Consider the following 13,093-nt stretch of genomic DNA (forward strand, 5'->3'; position numbering starts at 1 on the left):
TTTGGAGGTCAGAATCCGGAAGAGCTGGTGTGTCACACGATCATTCTGCTCATTCAGTCCCACTTCTGGGCAAGACTCTCCGCATATGGTCTCTCACACTTGCTCAATCGCTCGCTCTCGCTTCACACGCTCTATCATAGAGACTTTGTGGATCGTGAATTAATTGGCCCGATAGCAATGACAGTCTTTTCGTTTCTGGGTCCAATCCAGGCTCAATAATTCGAGCCTGTCTTTGAAACACTTTTAACAATTCTACTTGTATTGCTTTTCTAAGGCATCAGTTTCTTAAATGGAAAACAAATCAATGGCCATTCTGTGTGGGTAGTGAACTGACTGTCGGTTGAATGCTCAAGCTCGGCCGAGACTCTCCAGGGCCTTACGTTCTCTAAAGACTTGGTGACTGGAACTGAGCAGACAGATGCAGTTTGTTTGATCAACTTCAGACATGTTTCGTTCTATTTTGAGTCGATTTTTCCTCTCACTATAAAAAAAGCTGGAAGGGTCTGGTCGCAACAGAGTTAGGGATTTGTGAGGTCGTAAATCAGGAAAGCAACTGACAGAAAGGTGCGCACAGTGTGAGAAGATGGAGTCCTCACTGCAGGGCAGGTACGCCCGTTGCCTAGAGGAAAGATTACATTGAAGAAAGGGCTCTGATTGTGACAGCATGTGATGGAGAGGAGAGGATGCATATTGTAGTGTGTGTGTGAGTGTGTGAGTGTGAGTGTGTGGTGCTGCGTGCATGTGTGCATGCATGTGAGAGCGAGAAAAAATCGGGCAGCGTGCACATTCAATGCGCATTGTCTGCACGTGTGGCTGCATGTGTATTTTTGAACTTACACGGGTTCTCCTCCCATCTGTGATTTATAACCAGTGTCATTAAACACGTCTGCAGTGGAGCCCCCCCCCCCCTTGCCCAACACATCTATTTTTACCAGCTTATTGCTCACCAATCCACCGGAGACATTGCTGTTGGGAGATATTGGGATAGAGAAATAGATGATGATGGAAAAGAGAGTGAAAGAGTGAGGAAAGAGAGAGCGGGGACTGTCCCTTGCCACAGCTGAAAAAGAAGGTGGCTGCCTCGCAGAGCAGCCATCTTTGTCTTGAAGGCTATCTGATTTTAGCATTGCACTGCAATCTAGGTGTTTTAATTTTGGACTTATTCCAAAACGCTGAATCCTGATGGTTATTGTGCTCTCTGTGCTGTAGTAAACCAGTAAAAAAACAAGAATGAGAGGGAGACAACTTCCAAGGAATATGCTATATCATAGTGAGAAGTAATTACGGGAAGTATGGACTACCATGAAAGGGATGCAAGTGGGGTGGGGGGGGGCGAATAAATGCAGAGAGAGAATGAAAAGAAAGAGAAAGGTAGTGTGAAATGGACTTGTATCAATAACAACAGCTCTGTTTAGTCCTGATCTTCTTCTCTATGCCATAATGCTGTTTACCATGGACATACCAAACTGTCAGCCGTCATTAACACCAGCAAATGCAACAAACCAAACAGGCTACAGGATCTCACTCACACACACACACAATCACACACGGGCTAGTACTTGCATACACAAGTGTCGGTGACATATGGTGGGCTCCCACCTAGGTGCTACTATGATGACTTCACACTCCACACCAGTGTGGCAGAGCATCGTAGTAAAAAAAAGAATGGTGCTCCTTTCCATTTAGTCTGTTATTGTAGTGAGATGGATGGAGGCTGCTGTCTTTCGCTTCTGTCCCATCCACTGTTGGAATATTATGCAGAATTCACATCAAATAATCTTGCTTATTAGCCCACCATTAAACAGGAATATCAGAAATGGTTCCATGTCCAAGTGTTGAAAATCAGTGCATCGGCATGCTAATTAAATGCAAGTATTTTGGATATAATACTAAGCTGGATTCTATTGTTGCCTTTCGAAGACCTTATTGATTGAAATAATGCAGTGATAAAGGAGCTTTAAGTTATGTGCAGACAATCTTCCTTTATGCACAGACTTTGCACTTGTTTCAGCATCTGAGCCCGACTTTGGGGGACGTGTGCACACTGATACGGCTGTTGTGAAAGGCTACCTTGTACCATAAATAGTGTTTAGCATTTATAGTCAGATTGACAAAAAAAATCACAATCCTAGTCTTGAATGTAAGAGCATAGTCTTATCTGTTTACACTGCATATTATTAATCCCTAATTTATGTACAAACAGCACTTGGAATAGTAATTAGTAATAGCAATTATGGAATAGTAATACAGCACAGAGTTAATTAAAAAAAGTGGTGTACAAATGGAAGGAATTACATGTTGTAAAATGTTTTGTTTGTAAATAGTGAAATATTTGCTGATGGTGCTTCGTTTTTTGGTCCAGAAATGTTTACAGTTTATCTATTTATGATGTTAAGTAGTATGTTTTTTTCTACACTTGGTTTAGCAGTGGGTATTGGCAAATTGACTGAGATGAAATTGTTATAGAATCAGATGATTTTGGCCTATCCTGCCTATCCTGGTAATGTTGTAACATACGTGCATTTGAGCATATCGGTGTTGGAGGACAATACAAATGTCTGCTGAGAAAGTTTTGAAAGTGCAGTTGGGGGGGGGGGGCTACCATTCATGTTGCATCTAGTGTCTAGCTCTCATCATTTTTGTTCAAACTAATTAGCCAACGTTCTGTCTCTCCGATTTACAATTTGAAATGTTACTATTTTCCAGGTACAACTCGCCCCCCACGAGAAGGAGAAGTCCCCGGCGTAGATTACAACTTCCTGTCAGTGGAGGACTTCCTCGAGTTGGAGAAGAGTGGAACCCTTTTGGAGATAGGAACATATGAAGGTATTCATATGCCATGGATATTGCAGATAGGATCTTTTAGTGGCTAACCTTTGGGGATAGGATTGTATTAAAGTAAACAATGAACAATCAAAACAAATTACACATTACTAGCGACTCACCAGTTTTAATTTCATTATCAGGGAAAATGATTTGTCACATTACTGTTGCACACAAAATAACTGTGATGGCCTGGCGGCCTGTCCAGGGTGTCTCCCCGCCTGCCGCCCAATGACTGCTGGGATAGGCTCCAACATCCCCGCTTCCCTGAGAGCAGGATGGGCGGTTCGGATAATGGATGGATAGATGGACAAAATAACAGTACTTAAAAATCAAATAGTAACTTGTTACACTGAACTTCATTGGGAGCAGTAGGGATGTTAAACACACCTGCATGAACAACGTTTCACATCAGGTTCGAACCTGATGAAGATCATTGTACTATTCAGTGTCGCCGACTTCTTTTTTTTCCTTTGGAATTTCCCCCCTTTTTCTCCCAAGTTGTGTCCGGCCAATACGCTATGTGTACTAGGCTATGTGACGTAGTTCCGCTTCGAAATAGTACGGCTTGTACGTTTCCGCTCCCTTTGTTTACATCACGCTGGCGCCGAGCTAGCTAGCTAGCATGACAGTTTGCTCATCATCATGAGTCTACCCAGAAAAAAGTTCAAGACCGAACATTTTCAAAAGCAACAAAATAAATACTCTGAGCATTGCTGTGTCCCACTTTGTTCGGCTAGCTCCAAGTTTAATGGCATACTAAGTTTCCATGACTTTCCAATCCACCCTGACCTGAGAAGACAGTGGCTGGTAAACATACGCCGGGATCATTTCACCATCAGCTCTCACACCAAGGTCTGTAGCAAACATTTCTCCACTGATCAGATCATAGAGCCAACAACCCTTGATGGTTGAAGAAGGCTTGTTAAAGGTGCTATCGCTCTTTGAATGGAATGGCTATAGTCGTTTTGATCTCTGCTCCACCCCCTTTGCCGATCCAGGGAAGGCTGCAGTCTACCACATGCCTCCTCCGATAAATGTGGAGTCGCCAGCCACTTCTTTTCACCTGACAGTGAGGAGTTTCGCCAGGGGGACGTAGCGCGTGGGAGAATCACGCTATTTCCCCCCCCACCTGAACAGGCGCCCCGACCGACCAGAGGAGGCGCTAGTACAGCGACCAGGACACATACCCACATCTGGCTTCCCACCCGCAGACACAGCCAATTGTGTCTGTAGGGACGCCGGAGGTAACACGGGGATTCGAACCAGCGATCCCCATGTTGAGAGGCAATGGAATAGACCGCTACGCTACCTGGATGCCCCGTCGTGGACATTTTTCATCTTTTTATTGTCAGCATATATTCCCTGACCCGCACCTGAAGAGAAAATTGGATTTGCAGATCTTCCGCCATTTGTCAGAAATAGAAGCATTACCCCAACGTATCACCCTGCCCTGGTTTAGTCCATGGGCCAGACGATATTTCGGTACACTCAAGGTGGCAAAACTTACTTATAATTTTTGAAAGGATCCATGTCTGTAGATGATATTTTGGTATGATAACCATTCCTGAGTGGCAGCTGTATCACAGTTATCAGCTCATGAAGTTAACCACCCCCTAAAGTAAATTGCATTTTAGACGCTGGTGCATATCCTGGTTTAGCCTCATGGTCAGGACATTTTTCAATGTTCTATAATATTGTCTTTGGTATCATTTTAAAGGGGACCTTCTTAGCTTTCATTCAAGCCCTGTTGTGGATATTTCTCACAAATATAGAGGTCACTTGAGCTCTTCAACCCGTCAATAACACACATCTTTCTGCAATGTTCGCCTAAACGATATACTTTCTTTTAGCCCTGTGGCATCTAGGAATATCAGGGACACAAAACACAAAAACTGGAATATTCACAGGACTGTAAAGATTCAGGAAATGTATAATATACCCATACTATTTCATTGTGTGAGGTGATTGTGAGCCTTAAATGAGAACTAGACCAAAGCCAGTTAGGTCACAAACTGGTCTCTACATTTGTTTAAATACACAATCAAAATACATGATAAAAAGGAATACCATAGTGAGGTAATGAACTATTTTAATATTTTAAACAACATTGACATTTACATATACTTAGTCAATGATACATGTAATCCCATATCATTAGTGGGTATATGTAATGGTAATGGGTAGGGTAATGGGTATATGTGAATATGGTTACATTATTGTTATCAAGCTCTGGGTAACCAAGTCCAGAATCAACATCCTGTGCATCAATAGACTACTACCACAGTAATACCATCAGAATCATCACACTGTCATTCATCAAACTGCTCGTTTCTCTCATCATCTGACTCCCCAAGTTCAAAGTCCAGTTCTGGACCATCCTGCTGTTTTTGGTTACTGCAGGTCTGTAACCTGCACATGTCTGTGCATGGAAGTCCATTTGACAGGCACATGCAGCTTGGCATTTTGCATGAATGCACACACTTGCATGTTAGCATTTCCAAGACCACATCTGGTGCAGGTGGGGAGCGCATCCAGTAAATGGCCAGCTTGCCTTCATCGTCTGTCCATCAATACTCAGTAGGGCTTGGCACCACAGGGTTAGCCTGCAGACAGCACTTCCATATTGCTGCCTGATAGTTGGCTCGTTGAACATGCATAAAGAGACAGTCTCTACATGGTGGCAGCTGGCTGGACTCAACCTCTCCCCTTTTGGTGCAGAAGAGCTGGTAACGCAGTTTGTTCACCTCAGCAGTGCTGCTATTAGCAACATACATCCGACAGGTGAACTGCTCAATTTTCTGGAACAGCTCATCACTCACATTCCATGTCTGTCCCAGTTGACTAAAAGTCTCTTGGCGGGAAGTGTGCTTTCTCACTATCTTCAGGGCATTCAGCTTCCCTCGACCAGCGAATGCACTGACAGTGTCGCAGCCTGTGAAGGCATGTAAGCCAATTAGGCTGTCACAGATGCTGTCTCCAAGTGAACTTGCCAGTTTGGTGATGTCGACAAACCGTGTGCGGTTCTGAGTCCCACACTTCTGGTAGATGGGACAGGTGATGTCCTTCTGGAAGCCAAGACAAAGCACCATGACATCAGTGTCCTCAGCTGTGATGATAACTGACTTTGAGCCCGCATTTGCTGCATGCAATGCATGCAGGAGCAGACGGGTGTCAGCTTCTTCATGTGTGGAGTGCAGTTCTGCTGCTTCCTCACACCCATCTTCTGTCAACTTGTAGCAGGTTTCCTCACAGGTCATGTACAACACCTTGCCATGCAGCATAGCTCTGTATCGTGGGAGTTTCCACTCTTCCACCAGAAACTTGATGAGACTGGTCTTGTTGGAGGAACTGCACAGAAATTTTCTCCACTGCTGGACGTGGTGTCCCCCTGCAAGATTCTTGTACTGGAGAGTGATGTCTCCACCCCGGTTCAGTCGTTCAGCATCTTTGATCGAAGTCTGGTGATAGACATCAAAAACAACATCAATCCTCCCACTCTGTGCTCCCTCATGGAGGACCTGGGTCAAGGCTGACTCTGCCACCTGTGCAAAGGTTTTGTTGCTGCCATTCATTTTTTGGACCAGGCTCATCCCATCAATGATGGAAGTAGATGGGATTGGGATGTCTTCTGCAGGAGATACATTCTTTTCAAGCTCTCTGGCAAGTGCAGCCTTGTTTGTTTTTCGTAAGGACCCATCAGCATTTGCCAGTGCCCATGGTAGTGGGCCTAATGGGTAGGCAAGGACATCCTTCAGATTCACCTTCCTGCTTTCAGCCACCAGGATCATGTGACTGAAAAGGTTTCTATCTGCCTTCAGAACCACATCCTGTGCTTTCTTTCCATGAGCTTGTTTTGTGCTGACATTGGAGAATGTTTTCAGACTTTGCTTGGTCATCTTGTCGTGGAATTTCACAGGTGGTGGGTCTGCATCTAACCTTGTTTGCTGGAATGCTTGGTAGGCCTCTTCTCCTTTCTCAAGAGCTCTCAAGAGATCTATGGTCACATCAGGTGGAGCCATGTTGCCAGTGGAGAGGCTAACCAAATCAATCTCGTCAGGGGACATAGGATTGAGCCAGTTATTCTCCATAAGGTCCATGAGAGACTGGACATCTGCTTCATCTCTCTTGATCCTTGGACTCTGTAGATCTGGATGAGACCATTTGCACCTGCCTTGACCTGTCAGGTCTCTCAGCTGTCTGAGGTACATGCTTCTATACTCAGCTGTGAGATAATATTTGGTCACAGCTCCTGGCTTCAAGCTGAATCCCTTTGTTCCTCCAGCTGTTTGGGTGTCTTTGTTCACCGTTTCTTCTATAGCTTGGTCAACAGGGATTCGGCCAAAGGGATTGGTGGAGCCCAGTTGGACTGAGAAACCTCCTTCCATGAATTCTGTGTACACATCTGGGTGTGTGATGGGCAGCTCAGACATCTGGGCGTAGTAGTAGGGGAGGTAGCGTGCATAATTCATCCTGTCATAAGCAAAGCACCATGGGATCATTGCTCGAATGCTAGCCAAGTGTAGCATCCAGTCTCCCTCTCTGGATGCTCGGATGAGCCCCAACAAGATTTCAACCATGTCCAAATAGGACATCCAGAAGTTCGAGAGGCTGCCGTTTCCACCTCTAAGGAACTCACGGTAGACTTCAAATAGATCCATGATGCGTGTACAAGAGCTGTTCTCGAGGACCTCCTTCAAAGCATGTTGTGAGACTTCTTTCCCAAGGCTGTCAATGGTCTTCAGTGTCTCATTCAGGTGAACCATGTCATTCCTGTGAGTTTCTTCCAACCAGGACAGGAAACCATTCAAGGTCAGTCGCATGAGAGCCTCATACAGGAGCTTGTGTAGTCGCACTGCCCTGTTGTACTTGCGGCCATCCATAACACCAGCAATTGAGCCTTCTGCAATCATGCCAGACTCAATGCAGAGGTCTTTGAGTCCACCATCTTGGAAACGCTTTCCTATTATTGCCAGCAGTGTGCAGATGGTGTGGAATACCCCAAGCCTAACGATGATATCATGGAACTTGTCATGGTGTTTCCATGTGATCTCGACAGCCTTCGCATACAGGGCTTGGTCAAAGACACAGACAATCTTCCTCAGGCCTAAGCACTGCATGATGCTCAGTGACTGGTTAAGCACCTCGTTGACAGTAGACATTTGTGTCGCTGGAGCATTGATGGTAGGCAGATAGCCTATATTGTCGGGGATGACCGTCATCTCTCCTCGAGTCAGGATGTTGAAGCCTGTCCAGCTGCTGACTGACTGTTCTTCTTGTTGTGACATGCGTGCTAGGACCCAAAGAAGGTTTTTCTCTCTGGCAAGCTTAGTATTGGCTGCAGTATCGGCATCTGACTTTTTGCTTTGTGGTGGCCCTACCCGTTGTCCAGCATTGTAAGTTGGTAACATTGGTGGGGGTCCATCAATGCTTCTCTTCTTTGTTTTGGGAACAGTGGGCATGGGTTGGACAGGAAGTGGGTTGACTGGCTTTGCTTGCACAGCAATCCCATTGACTCTGTGAGATGTTCCCTCACCACTGACAGTTTCTTCAAGACGGTCGATATTGTCCCAGGCTAAAGTTGTGAATATGCCAGGATGGATGTTAGCTGGAAGGGCAATGCCACTCCCTGATGATGAGAGTTTCTGGAGACACAGGGCAGTGTTGATCTCTTCCATCTGTGATAGGACACACTGTGACCAAGTCGGTTGAGGATGTTTATCAACTCTACATTTCCTGTCAACGATTTGACACTGAATGGCAGAACAATGTGCTTGGAAGGCTTGGTATTTCCACATGTCACTGCATATACTATGTCATGGCCAAATGACTGCAGAAGGCACTGCACTCTCTGGGATGCATGATCAGGATCATTTGAGCCTGTGAGTAGAGAGTACAGGAAGATAATGAGCGACTCTGGAATGGTAGGACATTCTGCTTCTGGTTTGACTTCAGGCGGCCAGGTTTGAGGAACATCTTGACTTTTAATGTCTGCTCTCAATTTGATGGCTGCTTTGGCTATAACATCTTGTGCACTGACACTTTTCAGGGTCTGCAGCTCCCTTTTGAGAGACTGATTTTCTTTGGCAAGTTCCCTCACGGACAAGTTATCGGGATAGAGGAGGAATTTTCCTTTCTCATCAGGGAATATCTGCAAGGCTCCAGCAAACTCACTCTCCAGGTTTCGCCTTATGTGCTTCTTGGTTGATTCCTTGACTTGGGCAATGCCTTGGGAGTTCATTGAAGCTACCAGTCTAGAAGAGAGATCAGTCATTGTCATCACTTGAGGATTGCCAAAAAGCTCCATCCTGATGAAGAGGAACAGCTCATTGTATGCCTTATTCACAGCAGCTTCATACTGGGCTGCAGCATCATCATCTTCATTGCTGGCAACCTCTCCTTTGGAAACCTCTTCTTTGGTGTAAAGTCTATAGCATGACCTGTGGTAGTGCCCTTCAGCTGCTACAAGGTGTCTACTCACAATGGCAAGGATTCTGCTGTCCCTTTTCTTTGTGGCTGCACTCCTGATCTTTGCATCAGCTCGCAGTTCTCGACACTGCACCAGTACTTCTCTCGTATTCTGTCTCTTGGAATATTTGCTGTTTTTCTGACAAAATATGCACTCTGCATCATAAGTCCTAGATGTACTAGGAGCATGTCGAGCTACTCTCTTAGATTGTTTCTCTTCAGCAGAGACACAACTTTTCTTTTCTTTTGCAAGGAGGCCATCAAGAATTTGCTTCATAGTGAAGATACTGCGACACTTTCTGTGGTAGTAGATTACTGGAATCTGTCCCTCAGGAATGTCTTTTGCCAGTTTCAAAACTGGTGCATGATTTCGTATCTGAGCTGCCCTGAGCAGAGTTCTCCATGAGTCGACACTTTGTAGTGAAACCAGCTTATCTGTATCATCAGAACAGTGGATAATGCACTCCACCCGTGGGCGCTTTGGTATTGGGTAAAAACTTGCTTGTTCACCAGTGGCCATATTCAGTCAGTTTTCACCTGCCACATACAAACAAATACATGTAACTTAGGTGTATGAACACTACTAAAGCAAAGTTTACTTTGCTTCACCAGCGTCATATTACCATTATTTATCTTACATAGCCACAAATAGATACATTACCTAGTTGCTATGCAACAGCTGTATTTTGTCCACATGAGGCCGCTAAAATCAACACAAGATGAAAGTTCCTCGTAGCCACTTTAACTAATCATATTAACATATACATTAAAAGAACATGCTAACATTATGGGAAATTAGCTTACAATCTTCTCCAGAGTGAGACAAGAAGATAGATACCAGTTTCCTCTATATGTGTTTAGTAGAAAGCTATCTGGCTGCACGTTAGCCTAGCTTAGCACAATGAATGGAAGTACACAGTACTGGTTATCCTTGGTTGTTGGCCAACTAAGAACTGTCCCAGAGTTTAAGCTAGGCTAATCAGTACGAGGGGTGTTGAAATGCTATATTTGTAAAAATCTGGGCAAATACACAATCGTGAGAGGCACAGAAACAGGTTTTCTGAAAGAAAAATGAAATAGCTGCTCATTTGGAAAGGTTATCATGTATTATTTTACTTCTGTTAGTGTACCAAATAAAATGGCACCAGTGAAGTTGTGTCCCCTTGGGTGATATCGATATCTGGTCTGACCCATGGACTAACTGGCTTTGGTCTAGTTAGTTTCTTAGTAATAATGCCCTTCTAATTTAAGGTTCACAATCACCTCACACAATGAAATAGTATGGGTATATTATACATTTCCTGAATCTTTACAGTCCTGTGAGTATTCCAGTTTTTGTGTTTTGTGTCCCTGATATTCCTAGATGCCACAGGGCTAAAAGAAAGTATATCGTTTAGGCGAACATTGCAGAAAGATGTGTGTTATTGACGGGTTGAAGAGCTCAAGTGACCTCTATATTTGTGAGAAATATCCACAACAGGGCTTGAATGAAAGCTAAGAAGGTCCCCTTTAAAATGATACCAAAGACAATATTATAGAACATTGAAAAATGTCCTGACCATGAGGCTAAACCAGGATATGCACCAGCGTCTAAAATGCAATTTAGTTTAGCGGGTGGTTAACTTCATGAGCTGATAACTGTGATACAGCTGCCACTCAGGAATGGTTATCATACCAAAATATCATCTACAGACATGGATCCTTTCAAAAATTATAAGTAAGTTTTGCCACCTTGAGTGTACCGAAATAGGAAATTTTTGGCTCTGGCCCATGGACTAGTTAGCTCGTAACCGTTTGAAGACATTATGACGTAGACTTCCGGTTTGACTAACGGCGGAGTACGTTAGAAACCAGGGCAGCTCTGTTGAAATCCTGGCTAAGTTTTGTTGAAACGTACTCTACTTCCACTACTACTTTGTGCAAGTCATTGCGAAAGACGACCAAAGATGGGGAAACCAAACAAAAAGCATAAACAACAGGCAAAGGACGATAATGACGAAGTTAACCGTGATGACGAAACACAAACGCGCTGTGGAAGCTAGCAACTCGCCGCTAACCTTAATGGACACGGAGAAGCTGCTGAAGGCCACGGAAGAACGTATCATATCCAAACTAACTGTCCAACTCCCCGCTGATCGGGAAATTATTGACCGACACGATCAGACAATTGTACAAATGGAAACCACGCTCACTGACATGCAAACAAGACTTCTTTCCCTAGAATCCTCCTGTGTAGTCACGAACAAAGAAAACGAAGCACTCAAATTCAAGTTGGACGGTTTGGAAAACAGACCGAGGCGCAACAGCATTCGTATAACGGGCATACCGGAAAAAGTTGAAGGCTCACAAGCTACCTCTTTTTTTGAATTGTGTCTGAAATAAATGTTTGGTGCTGGCGCTTTTCTTACCCCATTAGTTGTGGACCGGGCTCACAGAGTACCCACTCTACGCCCATTCATCGCACGGATCCACCACTACCAGAAGAAGGTGCACATCCTGAAGATGGCGGGGGAGGCGGGATCCCCCAGTTTCCGTGGGTCTGAAATACACATCTATCCGGACTACAATGTGGAGGTCTCGAAGGAAAGAGTATTAGGCCGTCAAGTCACAGCTGAGAAATGATGGCTTTACACATAGAATGTTTTTCCCTGCCAAACCCCAGGTCACCGACAAGAATGGACAGAAATTGATTTTTCTTTCTCCCGCTGAATCATCTTCGTTTCTTCAGAATAGTCTGCTACACACAACCCCTGCGCCGATTGTTTCTTGAACAATCAACTATCACTCCGGTGGCGGTGAGTAGCTTCTGTGGAAGGTGACTGGAGGCTTTGCTGTTTCCTAGTTTTCGTATGATTTCTTTTTTGGCAGGTTATGTGATTGTATATAGCCGTTAAAACGATGTAGTCATGATTTTAAATTCACAAGCTTCAGCGAATTAATGTGAATCCCTACTTGTAAGGCAAGCTTTAGTCTGGATTCATTGTTCATCGCGGTCATTTTGATGTGCAAGTTAACGTTCTGTTGGATTATGAAACTTTTTTCGGTCTGCACTATTTAGTACCACTAATTGACGCATAAGACAGCTGAAAGGTTAAGTAAAACTATTTTATTTATTTATTTCTCTCGCTGTGGTACTTGCATTTTGCTGATATCTCACTCAGTCGTTAATGCAAAAGTACCTATCTGCTATTCTTTATGTCCGTCTATAAAGTTAATGCAAAAGTAGATACATTTGTCACTTCCTTTTGTTTCACATTAGTAAATTTTGTAAAACACAGTTCAAGTGTAAGTTAGGTGCCTTACAATGGCGGTTAGTAGTATTACGAGGTTGGTAGAGGTAATTAACCCCTGTCTCCTTACCATCCCTCAACCTTCGTTCTCAACCCTCTGCATTTATTTTCTTTCTTTCACCCTTTCACTTCTGCTGCTTCCATATTTCCTTCATCTTCAATAGATTCAAAAAAAGGACTGGTTGTTAAAATCCCTAGTGTTTGCACTGCAACAGATTCAGTGGAGATCAAACTGGAGATGTCTGCCAAGGTGACATTGCCACCACCAGGACACATCATCAGTTGTGTACCTCAGCATCACAGGGTGTTTCGGCCTTTTATCACAAGACACCCTCCGCTGAGGCAGGCCCACCACAGGTTGATCGGTCCTGGGTGTGTGACCTGTGGTTAGCTGTTCACCCTGGCAGCCCAGACGGCGTCTCTCCTTTTGAGCCAGATCCAGTGGCTAGTCCTCTCAGCAGTGTTGGCTAGCTCTTTGATCACTCTCCTGTGGGCCTGCCCCCTGACTCCTA

General features: G+C 44.4%; 1 protein-coding gene across 1 annotated transcript in view; it reads left to right on the forward strand.

The window, feature by feature from the left end:
- The window catches only part of magi1b (membrane associated guanylate kinase, WW and PDZ domain containing 1b), a 212,782-nt gene that overhangs the window by 126,434 nt on the left and 73,255 nt on the right, over positions 1 to 13,093 (forward strand). Inside the window, exon 3 of the mRNA XM_056273056.1 lies at positions 2,707 to 2,826. Within this exon, the coding sequence (XP_056129031.1) occupies positions 2,707 to 2,826 (120 nt within the window). The remainder of the gene's footprint in view (positions 1 to 2,706; positions 2,827 to 13,093) is intronic.

Source organism: Lampris incognitus, chromosome 2 (genome assembly GCF_029633865.1).
Source record: "Lampris incognitus isolate fLamInc1 chromosome 2, fLamInc1.hap2, whole genome shotgun sequence".
NCBI lineage: Eukaryota > Metazoa > Chordata > Actinopteri > Lampriformes > Lampridae > Lampris > Lampris incognitus.